This window comes from Mesoplodon mirus, assembly GCF_964341445.2.
Source record: "Mesoplodon mirus genome assembly, chromosome: 6".
Classification (NCBI taxonomy): domain Eukaryota; kingdom Metazoa; phylum Chordata; class Mammalia; order Artiodactyla; family Ziphiidae; genus Mesoplodon; species Mesoplodon mirus.
The window spans coordinates 7016320-7036774 of NC_138982.1; the positions used below are offsets into that span (position 1 = coordinate 7016320).

A 20455-nucleotide genomic window follows, 5' to 3' on the forward strand; every position below is an offset into this window, starting at 1 on the left:
GATCTTAGCTTTGAGATGGAGATCTCTGGGAGAGCTCTCACTGATTGATAGTACATGGGGCGGAGAGGTCTCTGGTGGTCCAGTGTCCTGAACTCGGCTCTCCCACCTCAGAGGCTCAGGCCTGACACCCAGCCAGAGCACCAAGACCCTGTCAGCCACATGACTGAGAAGAAAAGGGAGAAAAGGGAAAAAATGGAAAAAAAATAAAACAAAGTTATTAAAATAAAAAATTAAAAAGAATAAATCTTATTAAAATTAAAAAGTAATTTAAAAAAAGAAGAGAGCAACCAAACCAATTAACAAATCCACCAATGATAACAAGCACTAAAAAGTATACTAAAAAATGCAGACAGACAGAATCTTAGGACATATGGTAAGAGCAAACCTATATAGACAAAATCACACAAAGAAGCATACACATACACACTCACAAAAAGAGAAAAAAGAAAAAATTATATATATATATATATATATATATGCAAGAGAGCAACCAATTCAGTAAACTAATCTACCAATGATAATAAGCTGTAAATACTAAACTAAGGTAAACATAAAACTATAAACATATTAGACGCAGAAAGCAAACCCCAAGTCTACAGTTGGTCCCAATGTCCGCTGCCTCAGTTTTAGGATGATTCTCTGTCTCTTCAGGTATTCCACAGATGAAAGTTACATCAAGTTGATTGTGGAGGTTTAATCCACTGCTCCTGAGCCTACACGGAGAAATTTCCCTTTCTCTTCTTTGTTCGCACAGTGCCTGGGGTTCAGCTTTGGATTTCCCCTGCCTCTGCATGTAGGTCACCCTCTGGTGTCTGTTCTTCGCCCAGACAGGAGGAAGTTAAAGGAGCGGCTGATTCGGGGGCTCTGGCTCACTCAGGCCGGGGAGGGGAGGGGTGCAGAATGCGGGATGAGCCTGCGGCGGCAGAGGCTGGCATGACATTGCAACAGCCTGAGTCACGCCGTATGTTCTCCCTGGGAAGTTGTCCCTGGATCATGGGACCCTGGCAGTGGCGGGCTACACAGGCTCCCAGGGGCATGTGGATAGTGACCTGTGCTTGCACACAGGCTTCTTGGTGGTTGCAGCAGCACCCTTAGCGTTTCATGCCCGTCTCTGGGATCTGAGCTGATGGCCGAGGCTCGCACCTGTCTCTCGAGCTCATTTAGGCGGTGCTCTGCCTTTTGTGGGCAGACAGGGAAGGAATCCCCCCTCCTCGTGCACCCTGAAATGATGGTCTCTTGCCTCTTCGGCAGGTCCAGACTTTTTCCCGGACTCCCTCCCGGCTAGCCGTGGCGCACTAACCCCTTCAGGCTGTGTTCATGCAGCCAACCCCAGTCCTCTCCCTGGGGTCTGACCTCGAAGCCCGAGCCTCAGCTCCCAGCCCTGGCCCGCCCCAGTGGGTGAGCCGACAAGCCTCTCAGGCTGGTGAGTGCCGGTCGGCACCGATCCTCTGTGCGGAAATCTCTCCACTTTGCCCTCTGCACCCCTGTTGCTGCGCTCTTCTCCGTGGCTCTGAAGCTTCCCCCCAATCCTTGCCCCATCTCTGCCAGTGAAGGGGCTTCCTAGTGTGTGGAAACTTTTCCCCCTTCACATCTCCCTCCCAGAGGTGCAGGTCCCGTCCCTATTCTTTGGTCTCTGTTTATTCTTTTTTCTTTTGCCCTACCCAGGTACGTGGGGAGTTTCTTGCCTTTTGGGAAGTCTGAGGTCTTCTGCCAGCGTTCAGTAGGTGTTCTGTAGGAGTTGTTCCACATGTAGGTGTATTTTTGATGTATTTGTGGGGAAGAAGATGATCTCCATGTCTTACTCCTCCACCATCTTGAAGGTTCTCCCCTCCATTTTAAATATAGCAGTGCATACATGTCAATCCCAAACTCCTTAACTATCCAAGTTTTTCTCTGAAATGGGAGGGCTTAAATCAACCTTTTTTTTTTAAAGTGTAGATTTCTCAGTTCAGCCCTAATTTGATATTCTGGGCATGAGTACCTCTTGTTGTGATTAGCATTTGTCCTTTCCATTTTATTACACCTAAAGCGAATACAGATGTCTCCGTGTAGAGTACGCTTTAAGAAACCCTTCCGCCCAGCCCTCCGGCAGTGTGGTCAGTGTTCCCTGCCTGCCAAGTGTGTGTACTGGGAGGACACAGTGTGCAGCTGAGAGCAGATGGTACCACCCTCCATCGGGAGGGACCTCACCAATCTGGAAGAGAAGCCTTTGTAGGACCTATCATTTTCCCTAAAGCTGGTGTCATGAACCTGGCCATGTTTGCTCCAACAGACTAGCTGCATGCTGGGGGTGTAGTGTTTCTCAAGGGGATGCTATGGCCATTTGAGATGAGATGGTTCTTGATGGTATAAGACTGGCCTGCTCAAGGCAGGACATTTAGCACCCTTGACTCTTGACCAATAAAGGCCATTAGCAATCCCCAGTCACTGTGATGAGCAAAATCAGACACACAACACCTCCCACCCCCTCAATGAACTTTCCCCATGAGGCAGTACTGGCCCTGGATGAGATTTTGCAAATTCACAGGATGCCAACGATGTTAGCCAATGATATTCAGGAAAATAAAGATGTGAAAGCTGTGACTGATAAGTGTAAGGTACTTCAAGGAGCCAGACTGATTTTTAATGACACATGTGACACACATTCAAAATACTTCTGACGGTGAAATGAGCTCCGCATTCAGCCTCTTCCGATCTCAAACATGGACAGGGAGTTAGCCAGAAGTATGTGGCTTTTCTACAGTATAATAAGAGTGAGGCGAGCTAACTCTTAAGTGGTACATACGTCATGCCAGTCACTGTTAAGCACTTTGCATATATTAACTCATTTAATCCTTCCAACAACCAAGAACACTATGAGGTAACTATTGCTAATATTGTCCCATTTCACAGATGAGAAAGCAGGCACGGAGAGATAAGTGACTTGCCCAAGGTCACACAGGTAGTTAATAGAGGTAGGATTTGAGCCCAGCCTCTCTGGCTCCAGAGCCAGATGTTTACCACCCATGCTTGGATGAGGATGTGGAAATGAAGTTCCCCATCCCCGGAGCTCTGTAGACATCGAGCGCTGCCTGGTTACTCTCACTGCAAATGCCCCAGCTGTGCAGTACAAAGAAAAATGAGTTCCTCTGAGATTGGGATTTTTCTGAGAGGTGGTGGATCATGTTTCAAGTATCAGGAATAGGATATGGAATCATGATCTGGGTGGAAACTATGGTTGATAAATTATAAGCTTTTTGGTTTCATGACCCCTTTATGCTCTTAAACATTGCTAATGACTCTGAAGATCTTTTATCTATGTGGGTTATATCTATTGATATTTACTGTTTTAGAAACTAAAACTAAGAAACTTACAAATGCTTATTTATTAACTTATTTAAAAATCACAATAATAAATACATTCCAGGTTAACATATATAACATAATTTGATCCAAAAAATACATTTTCCAAAACAAAATTAGTGTGAAGGGTGGCATCATGTACATTTTTGCAATCTCTTCAATGTCTGCCTTGAATATCCTCATATCTTCTCTGCCTTCAATCTGTTGTGATATGCCTTTTAGGTCAAAGTATGTGAAGAAAAAAATATGGCCTCACCGAGATATATAGTTGGAAAAGGGAGGAGTATTTTAATCTTTTCAGATAATTGTAGCTATTCTTCTCGGGTACTGTACCAGAACTCCATAAGCAATGGTTTCTTAAAGTTTAGTATACACTGCTGCATTAAAATCCATTGGTCTATTTTGCACTTTGAATGAATCTTTTACCCATACGTTCTGTGTAACAGTATGCATTGGTCATTTAGAAGTTAGTGATTTATGGTTAAGTAGATCTTTCTAAAGTTGACATATTTCATTATACATTATCAAACAGTCAGTCATTATTAGCACTACTCACTTCATCAGAAAAGTATTAAAGCGTTGGTAAATTGTCACACTCTCTATGGCAGACACAAATTTTCCAAAATTGAAGTCTCAAATTTATCATTGGCAACCACTACTATGAGTTCTTTTCCTTGAAGTGACAGGCTTACTTTAAAAGAAAGTTTGCCACACATTCAAGTTTGAATAAACATAGTTTGTCTGTCAATCATTCTTTCAGGTAAAAATAGCATCCCCTACAAAATCGTCCTGGTGTAGCTCCCATTCAACTTAAATCACATGAATGCCTTTCCTAGAGACAAACCAGCGTACTTTGCTCTGCAAAGATGTTTTATGTGTACTTTCCATTTTGTCACACAGAATATTAAAATACATGTACTCAAGGATTTGAGATTTAATAAAATGGGTAATATTTACCACATCATTAACGTCATTCTTAAGTGAAATTGGCCTTCTTTCTTTCTTTCTTTCTTTCTTTTTACAGTGACTGTATGTCACATAGAATGCGGTCAGGTGCTACTATGGCACCAGCACTTTTATTCACCACTGGTTTTATACCAACAATGCAAATATCAACACAGGGACAAAGTCAAATAATGTCTTAGTGTTCATATGATGATGATTTTGACTTTGTGGACATAGCAGAAAGGGCCTTGGGGATCCAAGGTGTCTACAGATTACACTGTGAGAACCCCTCTTCTGGAACGTCACACCCACATGAAAGAACAGAGGGCACAGGAGTTAGATTCAAAGGGTCTAGACGTCGGTCCTTGATCCACTCTTTCCTATCAAAGTGACCTTGGGTGAACCAGGTAATCTCTCTGAGACTCAGTTTCCTCACCTGGAAAATAGAATCAACCCAATCTGTTGGCCAAGGGTATGCAAGAAAAGGAACAAAATACATTCTAAAAATCAATTTCATTCATTCATTCATCAATTTCTTTAGTTCATTCATTCATTCACTTCCCCCAGAATCTTATGGGAGGAATTAGGAGACAACTACACCAATTTCTGCTGGTGTGTCAGGAGGCGTGTTACTGCAGAGGAAAAGGTAATTGTGAGATAGAGGTAGGTGATAAGGGGCTGGAGCCATGGAAGCCCCGCTGCCACCCAGCCCCAGACACTGCAGGGACTCCTCTTCTGGTCTGGCCCCTCCAGGGGGCTCTTGGTGAAGCTGAGTTCAGCCACCTTATGCCACAGCCACTGCGAGATAGCCCCATGCTTCTGGCCCCATTTCCCCACAGAGCCCGTTGTTGGTCCCAAGTGCATGTGCATCTGTGTGTTGCACTCCCACACACAGGTCCTGGCACACTAAGTCTCCCACCCCAGAAAGCAGATTGGAAAGCAAGATTTTTTTAACATATTTTTTTGAATTTTATTTTATTTTTTTATAGAGCAGGCTCTTATTAGTTATCCATTTTATACATATTAGTGTATATATGTCAATCCCAATCTCCCAATTCATCCCACCACCACCCCTCCCCGCTGCTTTCCCCCCTTGGTGTCCATACATTTGTTCTCTACATCTGTGTCTCTATTTCTGCCCTGCAAACTGGTTCATTTGTACCATTTTTCTAGGAAAGCAAGATTTTAAAAGTGATATTGTTACTGAGTACAAGCTCCCTCTGCTCACCACATGACAGGCCAATAAATCAGGAGACAAGGTGTTGAGGAAAGGAATAGCAACTTTATTCAGAAAGCCAGGAGTCTGAGAAATTGGCAAACTAATGTCCTAGAGTACCATCAGGGTCTGGATGCTAGATTCTTTTATAGATCAGAGATGGGGAGGAGGTGAGGAAGTAAAGTAAAAAGGCCATAAGTCTTGCAAAACATCTCCTGGTTTGGCCAGCCTAGGGGAGGGGATGTGTTAAGTTCTTCTTTCTTGCAGCCATTCACAGGTAGGCAGGGTCAGAATGTTTCTTTCCCTGTGAGCTGAACTAAGGCACTTCAGTTTAACATTTAGGCAGAGGGGCAATGTTCCCCGAGGGAGGCCATTATGTATGCCAGTAGCTACAGACAACATCGTTTTAGTGATCATAGTAACAAATAACAACAGAGAGCAAAGGTTAAAGTAAAAGAAACAGATCCAACATGGAGTCAGATTTTGTTCTTCCCTGTTACAATATTTTTTATATAGAAACCATTAGGTCTGATCTTTTACTTTTAAGTACATCACCCTCCCACTATAGTGCCTTATTAGTTACAACGAATTCTAGCGACAGGCCTCACAAAAGATCGTTATAGCCCAATGTGTCATTCACAGATACTGGGAACTGTAGTTTTAAATATCCTTCCTCCTCAGGATTCTATCCCAGGACATTCCTTCCACAGTCTCTCTCAACTAGCTGTGCTTTTAATTTGCTATTTGATGTGATTCTAAGTAAAGAAAAAAATTTAAATGATTAGCATAGATTTTACAATTTATTTATTTTATTTATTTATTTTTTTGCGGTACGCAGACCTCTCACTGTTGTGGCCTCTCCTGTTGTGGAGCACAGGCTCCAGACGCGCAGGCTCAGCAGCCATGGCTCACAGGCCCAGCTGCTCCACGGCATGTGGGATCCTCCTGGACCGGGGCATGAACCCATGTCCCCTGCATTGGCAGGTGGACTCTCAACTACTGCACCACCAGGGAAGCCCTACAATTTATCTTTATACTGTGCAATGCCAATTTGTTTCAAATGCAAACAGAAGAGCAGTTAACTGCTGTGCAGAATCTCTGAAAATTATAGCCTTTGCATGTTCTAGCTCAGGTATGCATATGTATTTAATTCTTTACCAGAGCATTGTAAAGTTTACACAAATGGTACTCGATGGTTTTCATTTCACTTCTTGATATGCGCATATTCTACCAACATTCTCTACATTTGACTTGCTGATAGTAAGGACGGTGTGAAAAGAAAAGGAATAATGGATTGTTTTATCTTTCCTTTTCTTCCCTGTCATCATTTTCAGCATAAGTGATTGGCTACTACAGGGAAGTAACATAGTAAGAAAGGATAGGACAGTGTTCTCCGGTTGCTTGCCTTTTTTCTGTGTTCAAAACAATTTTGGTTCAAACAGAAGGGGTAGCCTCTTGGGGCTGTCAGCTCCCTGCTTAGTGGACTCTTCACTCGTAGCTGTCATAGGATTACCTTGTTCTGTCTCTGAGTCCCCCTGAATGCCACTCCCCCATCCCCACGTCGTGCGTCCACCGTAATGCTGTGCTCGTGGTGCGTTCTGAACAGTAGATGTGAAGAAAGAGCAGGAACGGGGAGGCATGCCTGTTACACCCATCTCCACTGCTCGGAACACGCTCCATTGTCCCATCAGCCTTCCTTTACAAACCTCAAGTTCAAAGATAAAATTATTAAGAATTTCAACATGGTGACAGCAGAGATTTCAACCAAGCTCAGGGCCCTCTTGAGTACATGACCCCCATGTGCCTCTCAGGTCACACACCCATGAAACTGGCCCTACCCCATTGCCTCTACTCTGGCCACATCGGTCTCTGCAGTCCCATGTCCCCTCCTTCTGAAGGACACTACAGTGTGCTGCCCCCTCTGCCTGAAACTCAGTCCCCTCCCTGGTGGCCTGGGTGCCTCCCTCTTTCTCTTCCTGTGATCTCAGCTGAGCCATCATATCCTTAGCTTAGACCTCCCTGCCTGACCTGTTCAGGTCAGAAGTCTCTTAGCATCAAGAAGCCCTCCTTCAATGCATGTATCACCATCGCCATCCTTCATAAAGGTAGGTGATAATCTGATTCCTTATTTCCCTCCCACACGTGACTGCCAGCAGCTTATAGGCCAGGGTTTTGTTCATCACTGTTTTGCCAGTGCTGGGTTCACAGTCCCTAATAAATATGAGGTGAGTGAATGGACGAATAAACGAATGAATGTTCTTGCAACCAGAACACACAGGTCAGATGAAGAGGTGGGATAAATGAGTGTGACATGAATTCTAGTTTTTGTTTAAAGGGGGCTAAGTCCCATCTCAGTCTGAGCTGGTGCAAACTAAGTGAGCATGGCATTGCCCTTGTGAACTTCACTGTCTCTTCTAGGAGGTAATGAGGACTTGAGGATTGGGTATCTTTATCCCTTAAGGTATACAAGTCGTGTTTTATGTGTCTCCAGCCCCAGCATGGTGCCTTGCACTTACTTACTCCATCCTCAAAAAATTCTGGTTCTATTGAGTTGAATTGAGCTGAATTTAGTTCGATGAAAATACGTTGCCCTGAGGTTTACTTTTTCTTACCTTCCCCTTGTGTCTGCATTTCCCCCTCCTCTTTTGCCTTTTCCTCCTTCCTCTCCTTTCTTCTTGTTCAGGATTTCTGAGCTTTGAGAACTACTTTAGGTGTGATCAAATATCTCCAACAGAAAATTACCCTCATTTATATTTAGTTTAATTGGATTCTTCAAAGAGAAATGGTCTGGTCTGATGGGTCTTAGAATCATGGCTGTAGTTGGGCACTCCAGAGAACACCCCAGAACCAGTCTGGGCTCATTCGCTGCTAATATTCCCACATTGGCATTGATCTTGGGATAGAATCTCAAGGAAGGCATGTCAGAAGTCCATCCCTTCAACCCCAGCCAATCCAGAGCAGAAATGAAACTTGAGGATGTGATGTAACCTGTTCTCCCACCCTGAAGGCTGCAGAGCTAGCCTTGTCCGAGAGGCAGTACTGGCCTGAGCAACAGTGATGGAATGGGAACCAGCCTTCTTGTTAGAGCCTGGCCCACTAGCTGTCTGTCTTGTCCATTACTCTACAACTACATGTGAGAAATGGCCAGGAGGGAATGTAGTGAAAATGGAGTGTTCATAATGAAATTGAGGATTGACGAAATAATAAAAAACAAAAGCCTAAAGGGAAAACTGGTATTGACTGACCATCTCAGAAAACATTGTCAGTAAGAGATCGGGGCACCTTTCTATATGTAAAATGGCGTGGGGACTTCCTCTCCTGAGTGAGCCTTGAGTGGGAACGTAGAATGTTACTGGAAGCAATTCCCTCGGCGGTCCTCTTAGAAGTTATGGGGCTGCTTGGAGACGCCACAGTGTTGCAGAGGGGGCATGGAGTTACGACTCAACCATACTTGGGGTTTACACCAACTTTCGCTCTGTGACCTTGAGCAAGTAATAACTCCTTTGATCCTTTTTGTTGTTGTTGTTAATTTGTACAGATTGGTATAAAACATCTGCCTTGGAGGGTTGTTGTGATGATTAAACCAGATCACCTGGGCGGAGGTGCAAAGCTCGATGCCTGACACACAGCAGGCATGCGGCCGCGTTACCCCTTCTCCTCACGGTGCCTGTGCTTTGTGGGCAGATGCCTGGTCACCCTGAGCCTGAGGCCCCCCTTCAGCTGTAGACTGTAGGCACCTCATCCTGGTCGCAGCAGCGCAGCTGGGGCGTGTCAGGTAGATGTTCTCCCTGCGACATTATCTCCTGGGCCCTTTTACAGGTGACACAGTTGAAACCTAGAGAGTCACTATAATTTGACTAAATCAACAAGTCAGTAGTGAACCTGGAACGTGACTCAGGCCCCTGGGTTCAAGCCTATGTTTTACTCCCCAACAGCCTATAGCTGGACACCTTGCTGCCTGTGTCATGTGACACTCACACACCCCTTTGCACTATGAAGGGTCTTTCTGGACATCTGCACGTCGTCTCTCCAACAAGCCTGTAAGCTCCCTCAACACAGGAAGAGAACGTGTCTCAAATCTTCAGTACTTTCCAGGACACTTACAACAAGGCTTACAGTCAGGGTTCAAGAAATAAACATCCATCAACTGAGATAAAGAAGATATTTTCGTGGCCTTGTGTTAATGCTGAGAAATAGCTATAATACACATGAACCCAGCTGACGGAGAGAAATGTATTCATTTCACAACATGGTCAGCTCTTTAAGAAGTTGGCGTTTCAGGCTCCACGGGGATTCTGGAACTCACATAAACTCACCCCCGCTATTTGGAGAGAATATGGCAACTCCAAGTGGTGTCCCTGTCCCCGCAGGGAAGTGGTAGGTGAGAGGCGTGAAGGAGGGGGGAGGGGAGAAGGGGGAAGGGGGCTACAGCAACGCGGGGTGCTTAAACCAAGAGTAAAGGACGGAGCCAAGCAGTGCTGCTCACATGTACTGAGCAAACAGATGACCTGGGGACCCTAATTAAGTTAGCAGATGCAAACTATCATATATAGGCTGGGTAAACAAGGTCCTACTATAAAGCACAGGGAACTATATCCAATATCCTGGGATAAACTATATAGAAAAGAATATAAGGGCTTCCCTTGTGGAGCAGTGGTTGAGGGTCCACCTGCCGATGCAGGGGACATGGGTTCGTGCCCCGGTCCGGGAAGATCCCACATGCCGCAGAGCGGCTGGGACCGTGAGCCATGGCCTCGGAGCCTGCGCGTCCAGAGCCTGTGCTCCGCAACGGGAGGGGCCACAACAGTGAGAGGCCCACGTACCGCAAAAAAAAAAAAAAAAAAAAGAATATACATATATATATATATACATATAATTGAATCACTTTGCTGTACAGCAAAAATTAACACAATATTGTAAATCAACTATACTTCAAGAAAAAAAAAAGACATCATGGACACACCAGAAAAAAAAAAAGATGCATATACTGACTCAGGAGGTCCAGGTGGGACCTGGGAGTCTGTATTCCTAACAAGCTCCGCAGGGATGCCCAGGCCGCTGCTTCACAGGGCACACTTTGAAGACTCAAGGATGTTGTCACAAAACAAAAGACAGTGAAAGCTTTGGCCTTTTTCTCCTTTCCTCTGCAGTCATTTGTCTTTTGACCGTGGGCAAATTCCTTAATCTCATACTGGGCAGAGGGCAAGCGAGAAACCTCCTGGGAAAAGTGGCAAACTGAGATATCAGCCAGCTCCCCTGCTTGATGACCACCCACACACCCCACTTTTTCTGCCGGGTACACCGGATGGGGCACATTTCAGTTTTACCATCCAGGACATGAACGTGTTGGTCTGAGTCTCTAAAGGCCGGTTCTGCTTTGACAATTTTCTGCGTGGAGGAAATGGTCTGGTTTTGGGTTTGCAAATCTGGTCCAGTCGAAGCTCTGTGTTCAGTGTGGCCGTTCTCAGGATCCCCACTCTCTGCCTTCCATCCTCCTGCAGGGGAAATCTGTGCATTCAAGATCCATGGCCAGGAGCTACCCTTCGAGGCTGTGGTGCTCAACAAGACGTCGGGAGAGGGCCGGCTCCGCGCCAGGAGCCCCATCGACTGTGAACTGCAGAAGGAGTACACGTTCATCATCCAGGCCTACGACTGCGGCACGGGGTCCCAGGAGACGGCCTGGAAGAAATCGCACAAGTGAGTGACCTGATGGAGCTCCCTGGACCCCTCCCACCCCTGCCTGCCCATCTCCGTTCACACACTGCTCTTCAGATAAGCATGTGCAGTGGTCACACCGTGCTGCTCCAGCCCGCCCGACTGCTGGCCAGGTCCCCAGGCCCCTAGAAAGGAGGCCCCCAGCGCGGGCCTCCTTCTAACCCTAGAATACTCCACCCCTCTGCTTCCCATGAAGATACTCCTATTTTACCGTCAGGACTGAGTTCAGATGTCACTTCCTCTGGGAAGCCTTCTGTCAGCCAGCCCATCCCTGCAGACCTCGTTGGGACTTTCCCTGGATTTCTGCCAGGCCATGTGCTTCTCTCCATCACAGCACTTTTCATTTGAGGTTGTAACTCTCAAATAGTTTAGCTCAGCCCCTAACCCAGAGTAAGAGTGGTTCAATTCTTACTGGATGGAGTGAATGAATAGCAGAGGGAATGAGATGATCTAGAGGAAATGCGTTGCCTAAAGCTGGGTAACTAGGAAGGTCAGAGAAGAGGAGGCACCTCTCTGGGGTGGATTCATCTCAGAGGATCGGGGCAAGGACAGGCAAAGGGGTCTCATTGGGAGGGTGGACAGAGCCCTTAGACAACAGCCACCCTGACTGTCTTGTGGTTTCTCTACTCTCCTGACCTTGGGGCCTGGGTCAGTACCTGGGGGAGGTGTGGGAGGATGGTGTGATTCTTTCTTTACCGCCATCTCTTCCTTCCTGTGTGTGGTCCTAGGGCCGTGGTCCATATCCAGGTGAAGGACGTCAATGAGTTTGCTCCCACCTTCAAAGAGCCGTCCTACAAGGCTGTCGTGACAGAGGGCAAGATCTACGACAGCATGCTGCAGGTGGAGGCTGTCGACGAGGACTGCTCCCCGCAGTACAGCCAGATTTGCAACTATGAAATCGTCACAACTGATGTGCCTTTTGCCATCGACAGAAACGGTGAGTGTCCTGAGAGGACCCCGGCGAATGGAAGCAGGGAAACAGCTCCACCCCCCACCCCTTTGAAGGCCAAGTGAGGGCTCTGAATGCACTTGGTAGGTGACGCCTCCCTTGCTATCCCTGATGTAGGCTGTGCAACCCAGAACTCAGCCCTGCGCTAGAAGGGATGACCTTACGTAATCAGCAGCCCGGCCAGGTCTAAAACACCCCAGAAACCTCCTCAGTGAATAGTCTATAGAACTCACATTTGGATACTGAAGACAGGTTGGTTTTCTGGTAGAATTTTCCTGCCGTCATCCAGATGTGAGCCATGCCATCAACTCAGCCACATCTGAGTTTCCTGTATAACAAGTGTAACATTAGCCACACCACAACAATCTGCTCCCAGACAGAGAGAAGCTAAAAGAGAAGGCGGAGATTTTGGAAACACCGTCCAAGCTATAGATCCATTCAGGAATCTTTAAAGCTCTTGCCAGGGGTTTTTGAGAACTTCCACCCCAGTGAGAATGAGGAATGAAAGACCCCTCCCACCACACTCCAATCTCAAACTAAACTTACTGAACTGAAAACAATCCTAGAAAGCCATTTGGATATTTCCCCATCACCATTATTAAAAAACTCATTGCAGTGTAAACACCACAACCAGAGGCCCAATCAACTCAGCCCAATTTAACTGTAATTCTCAATAACTTGATATTAATCAAGTATATTGTTTCATTATTAGCATGAGTGTGTGGGTGTACATACATTATCCTCACTTTGTTTCAAATAGGATTTAACTGCTCAATGATGGGGAAGTTGCAAAACCTGAGGCTCATCCACGCCACAAATGTTTATTAAGTGCCAGGCACAGTGCTGGGCACTGGGAATACAGATAGAGGGGAGGTCAAAACAGAAGTGGGCCTGCCCACATGGAGCTTACCATCTAGCAAAAAAAATCTAAATAAAAAATAGAAAGTCAGGCAGAGTCAAGGGTGAGGGTGGTGCACAAAGCGTGCCATGAACCAGGGTTAGGCAGCGAATTAGCCCTCAGCCTCCTGGTAGCCAATGCCTAGAGGGAAATACCATCAGTCACCTGCTCACGAATCTTCAGTGCTTCCCGTGTTTCTTGATGTTGAGCCCAGGGAGAAACTTACCCTATGACAGAGTCTTCTGCATCCTGAGAATTGCAGCAGATTCCATAGGGCATGGAGGCCAAGGAGACACCCTCATCCTTGGTCTCCTGCAGTTTATGATCTGTCTCAGAAGATGAAACCAATATTCATCAAACAGACAAAATGGTAATGAGGACGTTTCCTTAAAAGATGCTCAAACACGTGGCCAGTGTCAGTTATACACCTGGACATCACTAGATGCTAAGTGTGTAGGACACAAGATCAAAGCATGAGAAAGCAAAGGAGAAAATACTGGACTTTAAAGTTTGGTTCAGGACTAAGAAGCAGGTAATTTCAATTAGAAGAACTGCTCCTGATAGCTTTTCCTACAGGCCCTATGAAGTGGCTGGCCTGTCCCCACCACACAGACATACATGACACACGCACACACACACACGCCACTCTACAAAATATAAAACAACTGCTTTGTATGTTCCTGGTCCCCTATGATCAGCTGTGCCGTCTATGTCCACAAGAGCTGTGGAACTTGGAGAGTGACAAGTCCTTGCTGAAGAGCTAGACTGGACATGGGGGAGGGTATCTGGAACAAGTGGTCAAGCTGCCCTTGGCCTCCTGCCTTAGTTCTGGAGAGCCACGACCTGGGAGAGAGGAGATGCACGTTCCTTCACCTGAGGGTAAACTGCCCCAGTCATGAAGATAATTACTCACCTTGATGAGCCATTTCACTAACACATGCCAATTTATTTACCTAGCTGTCTCATTAAAAGTGAGTAATGGTCCTTTGCCAGGCCTTTGCCTCCAGCCGTTGGTTACAGCCTGAGATGAAGAGGAGAGCCAGGCACTCCGTGGAGCGTGCCCCCCTCCCCGCCCACCCCGCCCATGGCCCCATGGCGAGGTTTACAAAAGCAGTTCTCAAGTAATGAAGGCAGGACCTAAGGGCAGATGCAGAAGCAGTTCCCATTCTAATGAGCTTCCCAGTTGGCCCTTATCCATCACTTCTCCCAGCGACCTTCCCAGCTCCTTGAAGAAGTTCTTTGCATGCACATTAGAAAAATGTGCATGGCTTTCTTGGCTTCCCTGGTGGCACAGTGGTTAAGAATCCACCTGCCAATGCAGGCAACACGGTTCCAGCCCTGGCCCGGGAAGATTCCACATGCTGCAGAGCAGCTAAGCCTGGTGCACCACAACTACTGAGCCCACGCGCCACAACTACTGAAGCCCGCACACCTAGAGCCCGTGCTCCACAACAAGAGAAGCCACCGCAATGAGAAGCCCGCACACCACAACAAAGAGTAGCCCCGGCTCGCCACACCTAGAGAAAGCCCATGCACAGCAACGAAGACCCAACGCAGCCAAAAATAAAATAAATAAAATAAAATAAATTAATTAAAAAAAAAAAAGAAAGAGTACTGTTGAGTTGGGCTCCACTCATTCAGGCCCCAGGACTTTTTCTTTTAACGCAAGACTCAACCTCTTCCAACCAGAAGTCTTCGGCCTCCCTTCCCTTGAGTTCCTCCCCTGAAAAATCATTCACTTGTGGGGAAAATAATACAATTGTCACAGAAGCAAAAAGGATGGCTGTTTCTGATCTTTCAAAATGTTTTTAAATGTGTGACTTAGCCAAACACGACTCTTCCCTCTACAACCATCCGTGAAAATATTGTACTCTGATGCTTCAAATCCTGTGCTCTGAAACCCATTCTCCCATGCGTGAAGTTGGTGGTGGTGGAGAAAGTAAAGTAGTTTCTCAGTTTCATGAAGACTTCTTACAGCAGGGGAGCTGGTGTAAATTGAACCAAGGATTGCGGGCTCGTGGGTTTACTTTTATCTTTCTACCGCCATCAGTAGTGTTTGGTCTGCTGAATGTCACAGGGACAGTAAACCCTGAGCCTTCCTCTTCCACGAAGTGTATCTTTTGAGAGCCATTTAACTTTAAAGAAAGTTAAAACCTTTTGTTCAAAATTCAATTCGATGTTGCTGAAACATACTTCTCGTGGTCCTATTACAGTGCTTCCACCTGGCAGAGGTCCTCCCCTGTGATGGCTCTAACCACGAACTAATTTATTAACAGAAGCCACAGGGAATGTTACCAACCCCAGAGTGAGCTGTTCCAGATGTGCTTGGGGCCCCCGAGCTGAGACCAAAACAAATATTTGGAGAAAAAGGAAAGGGATTCTGAACATCTGCCACAAGGCCAAAGATACAGCAAACACATTTTTATTCAGAGATTCTTGACTGGCTTTGTTAAAGGAAACTTGACTTCCAATCACTGGCTGCAGTTGCATTTTTAGAAACAGTCCAGAGCAGATGGCAGAAGAAATGATTCCAATTCTTGGTCCAATGTCTTGGGCAACTTCGTACCCCCTGACCCTCCACACCCTTACATATGCTCACATTCATAGCACCTGCTCATGGCCTCGTGCTGAGTATTGTCTTACTAATACTGAGTGATGGGGGGATGCATTTTTCCTATCTTTAACCCATGATGTTGCTTTTCTAATTTCCTGAACTTTCTTGGGCTAGTCATTGTTGTCTCAATTTGCATGAACAATATACATCAGTTGGAATGGAAGAAAGCTCATTAAAAAGCTTCCCCTTAGTTTTGATGAAACATAAAAATATACCTGAGTCACACAGACATAGAGAACAGACTTGTGGTTACCAAGGGGGTTGTTTGGGATTAGCAGATGCAAACTAGTATTACATAGGATGGATGAACAAGGTCCTACAGTATAGCACAGGGAAGTATATTCAATATCCTGTGATAAATCATAATGGAAAAGAATATGAAAAAGAATGTATATATATGTATAAATGAATCACTTTGCTGTGCAGCAGAAATTAACACAGCATTGTAAATCAACTATACTTCAATAAAATTTTTTTTTAATTTTAACAAAGGAGCACAAAAATGAAATATATATACCTGAGTCAGCCATTCCATGTTTGTGTATTTGCTTGTTGGTTTATTTGGGGTTTATTTGTTTTTTTAACATCTTTATTGGAGTGTAATTGCTTTACAATGGTGTGTTAGTTTCTGCTTTATAACAAAGTGAATCAACTATACATATACATATGTCCCCATATCTCTTCCCTCTTGCATCTCCCTCCCTCCCACCCTCCCTATCCCACCCCTCTAGGTGGTCACAAAGCACCGAGATGATCTCCCTGTGCTATGCAGCTGCTTCCCACTAGCTATCGGTTTTACATTTAGTAGTGTATATATGTCCATGCCACTCTCTTGATTTCGCTTCTGGCAAAGGATGATGATATCATTTGAATTCTAATTTGCTGTCAGCTCCACCATTGAAAACAAAAAAAACCAGAATGAAATTATTCTCAACAAAGGGAGACTTTAAGCTCTGGGAATCAAAAAGTAAAATGTATTAAATGCACGTCAGGCCTTGATTCATTTTTTGAAACCAAAATTGTATTTCAGCAAAAACAGTCAGTTAAAAGTTTGCTCATTAATTGTCAAATATTTATATCAAACCCACAGGAACAAATACACACAAATGGCTCAGAAACAATGTCTGGTCTCTCTTGGAGAAGAAAAATGTCTTTGTCACCAGGGCAAGGAATCTGTTATTCTGTGTAGCTTTCAGAAGAGAGGTCACACGTTTTCTCTTATTGATTTTCCTTCCTATTTGGTAGCAAAATAATGTGAGAAGAGGCAATGAACATTCCTGGCATAGAGCCCAGATGTTAAAAAATACGTGTCGGGACGTTTCTGAATTCCATCTTTTTCCCAGAGATTTCATGTCAGATGAGCATTCGTTGCCCTACATTAGGGACACAGCCTAATGTAGGGTTAGTTTGGTGCAGTTTAGGGTGGTCTTCTGATGACCCCGTACTTAACACAACCAGTTGGATTCCAGATGTGTGTGCAGAATTACCTGGCAGTTCCTTTCCACAGCTGGGGTGGCTCCAGCCAGCGGTTCCTGAGAATCTGCCACCAAGGCACAAGCAGGCCACATGTGGAAGCCATGTCCCTACTTGCCCTAGTCTTTACAAAGAGATAGGGAAAGGGGACATTTTATTCTGGTGAAGGTTGAAAGAGGGCAGACGGGATTTTGAAGAACTGCAGCGTGGTTAACTTGATCTGAAATGATTTTCAATGTCCCTGTATCTTCAGGCAACGTCAGGAACACAGAGAAGCTGAGCTATGACAAGCAACGCCAGTATGAGATCCTGGTGACCGCCTACGACTGCGGACAGAAGCCTGCAGCGCAGGACACCCTGGTGCAGGTGGACGTGAAGCCAGTTTGCAAGCCTGGCTGGCAAGGTGGGCCTGCTCTTGTCCGTCCTGTTGGGTGAAGGCAGCTTGGCCACGTGTACAGGAGGTGCTGGACTTGCCCTCCAATCATCACGATGCATCACTAGAGGAATTTGTAGAGCACAGGCACTCTGCTGTGAGAAATAGAGTAGCCTGTTTGTTCTTACAACTCCTGGGCGATACAGTCCCCCCATTTTACAGCTGAGAATGTCCAAGGCAACTCATCTAACTCGTGTGCCCACTTTGTCCAGTGTGCGCTTTCTCAAGTCTCATGACATCTTCCTATCAATAGGAATTATCCCACAGTGCTCAGGAGAAAGGGCCAATTCACTTTACCTAAGGGTTCGGAGTTCAGCTGGTGATTTCAAGTTTTAATAATTGCTCAGCACCTGGGGAAGGTTGCGTGTTCCTTGGGCTTGCACAGAGGGCGTACAGGCAGAGGCTGGAGATCCAGAATCCAGCCTCTGTGTTAGGGGGTTTCTCAAGTGTTGGCTCTGGTAATGGAGAAGCAGTGGCCTTCGATGGAGGTGGATATTTGTGCTAGTTTAGATCTTTTAGGATGCAAAGACAGAAGGTTCAGGTTACCCTTTGAGGATGGAGGTGTAGCAATGAACGAAGGGGAAATAAGGGTGGGAAGCCCAGCTGCAGAGATGGAGCTCGCAGAGGATTGGATGGTTTATGGAATAACAAGAGCCCCTGTGGTGTCGCCGATAGCTCTGGTGGCCGAGCAGGGATGCTGGAGTTATCTCTGTGCCACCGTTTTGGTTGTTGATGCCGTTGCAGGGTTCTGCTTACACATAACTTAGGGCGCTGCATGGTTTCATCCACTTTGTGCCTTCTGTCTGCTGCCTTCCCTTCACGGGTCTTTAAAGCTTCAGGGCCCCTGTTACGTTCTACCTCTTTCTCTATCTCCATCTCTCTGTATCTTTCATTCTTAACTCCCCAAGAGAGGGTGCGATTAACTGTGTTGGTCATTCATGTCCCTATGGGACAGGCTGATGCCAGACCACATATAGGTCACTGGTCAGACTTTGAATGGCTGCCTTTTAGTCAGGCATTTATTCCTAATCCAATTCAGCGGGCCAGACTGGCAGGACCTCATGGTGCCAAGCAAGGACACCTGAGGACCCACCTGGGTCATTGCCCTCAGATCGTCCCCTGCATAAATTTATCTTCCTTAATCTTGCAACTAGAAAGATGGGAGGGGGTAATTAAATCCACCTCTGGAGAGAACCGGAATCATTTGCCTTTGAACAAAGTAGACAAGGTGAAACGCTGAGTAGGGGAGACACAGCTAAGACGTGTGAGACGTAAAGAACAAGGGAGAGTCTTCTCTGTGTCTGTCTATTTCAAGCAAGAGACAGAGAAAAAGGAAAAAGCCAGAGTGGGAATCTGTGTGTCCCTGACCTCAGGGGGCCTGAACTCTGGTTGAGTGTAATTCACTAGACCCTAAGGACCCTGAGGGCAGGATTCTGTCTCTCTTGTTCACAGTGGAATTTCTCAGGTTTAGCACATGTCTGGCCCCAATGGTAGGTGCTCAAGAAACAGTCATTGAATGAATGAACGAATGAACGAATGAATGAAAAGCTATCTGAGTGAAGAAGAACTCACCTTGTTTTATTTTGACGTGTAACAACTGGCCCCAGTGAAAGTCTCACTTTTGAAAAGAAAGCCTGGAAAGAATATAAAAGCTTTCTAAGCTCGGAACAAGCTCACAATGGGATTTAAAGTGAGGAAAGCAAAACACAAAGCCATATCTGGAGAATGATCCCAATCTTTTTTGTCGTTGATAAATGAGGCACCTACAGATTTGGAATCACATTGAAATGTATTTAAATGTAATTTCCTAATGGGGTTGGTACTTGTTTCAGTGTTAAATGTATGCGAAGTAAAACGTGTTAATAATGTTTCATTCTGCGTGTGAAGAATGCGTGGGGCCCCTACCTCGGGGCATGAGGCTATTTTCAGCTCTAGACAGGGAGGTCCTGGAGGCAGGGATGCTATCCATCTACTGGTGTGTCTGCAGCCCCAGCACAGGGCCAGGCACAAGGCAGGTGATTGGCAAGTGGTGAATGCATGAATGAGTGGTGAAAAATGCACCTTTGTGTGAAACAAAGACAAGAGGGAAGCAGCACCTGCCTGCACCTGCTCACCTGCTGCCAGGCAAAGCGATGTAAGCAGGTGTAACATCTGGACCAACTACTTGATGGTGGCTCCCTGCCTAAGTCTGCCAGCCTTGGGTGGGAGAAGCCGACACTGGATTCTGCATCACCCCCCCACAACCTCCCTCTAGCTCACCCACTGTAGACAGCCATTAGGTCTGTCTCCCCAGCCATTGTCCCAGCAGGCTTTCAGATCACAGACAGGTCCTCCAAGTTCTCAGATATGTGTGGTGATGGTCAAAGTGCTTTCCTGGCATTCCTATCCCAGCCCCCAGACCTAGAGAGGAATCTTCCGTCCTACCACCGTACTGGTCCACGTCACTCCTCCACTTGGGGCAACCGCCACTTCTGACCAGCCCATCTTGGGGCTGTTCTCTCTTCCACTCCTGGCCAGGGCTGCAGGCTCAGAGCTCAAAGTGCTCCTTTCTCCAGGGAAGAGCATGACCACCAGTCCCAGATATGTGTCTCGTGTCCAGCCCCTTCTCCCGGCTTTCTGGAGCAAACTGGAGTGAGCCATGTTTTACTGGGTTGCCTTTTGTTTGTTTGTTTGCTTCGTTTTGTTTTGTTTTGCTAACCACCGGTGAAGCAGGCTGTTCCTCACTGAGGGAGGCCATCCGGTTCCTAGGGGAAAGGGCTGGTTCTTCCTGAAGCAGGTGTTGGGTGAAGGCTGCACTGTATAAAATAGGAGAGGAACCAAGAGACGGGAGGCCATTCAGGGCACAGTGAACAATGTCAGGAAGCCGGTCT

General features: G+C 46.1%; 1 protein-coding gene across 1 annotated transcript in view; it reads left to right on the forward strand.

Annotated features, from left to right (window-relative positions):
• Nucleotides 1–20455, forward strand: part of CLSTN2 (calsyntenin 2) — a 622407-nt gene that overhangs the window by 464313 nt on the left and 137639 nt on the right. The window contains exons 3-5 of the mRNA XM_082625773.1: nucleotides 11005–11200; nucleotides 11947–12155; nucleotides 17406–17555. Coding sequence (XP_082481899.1) covers nucleotides 11005–11200; nucleotides 11947–12155; nucleotides 17406–17555 — 555 coding nt within the window. The remainder of the gene's footprint in view (nucleotides 1–11004; nucleotides 11201–11946; nucleotides 12156–17405; nucleotides 17556–20455) is intronic.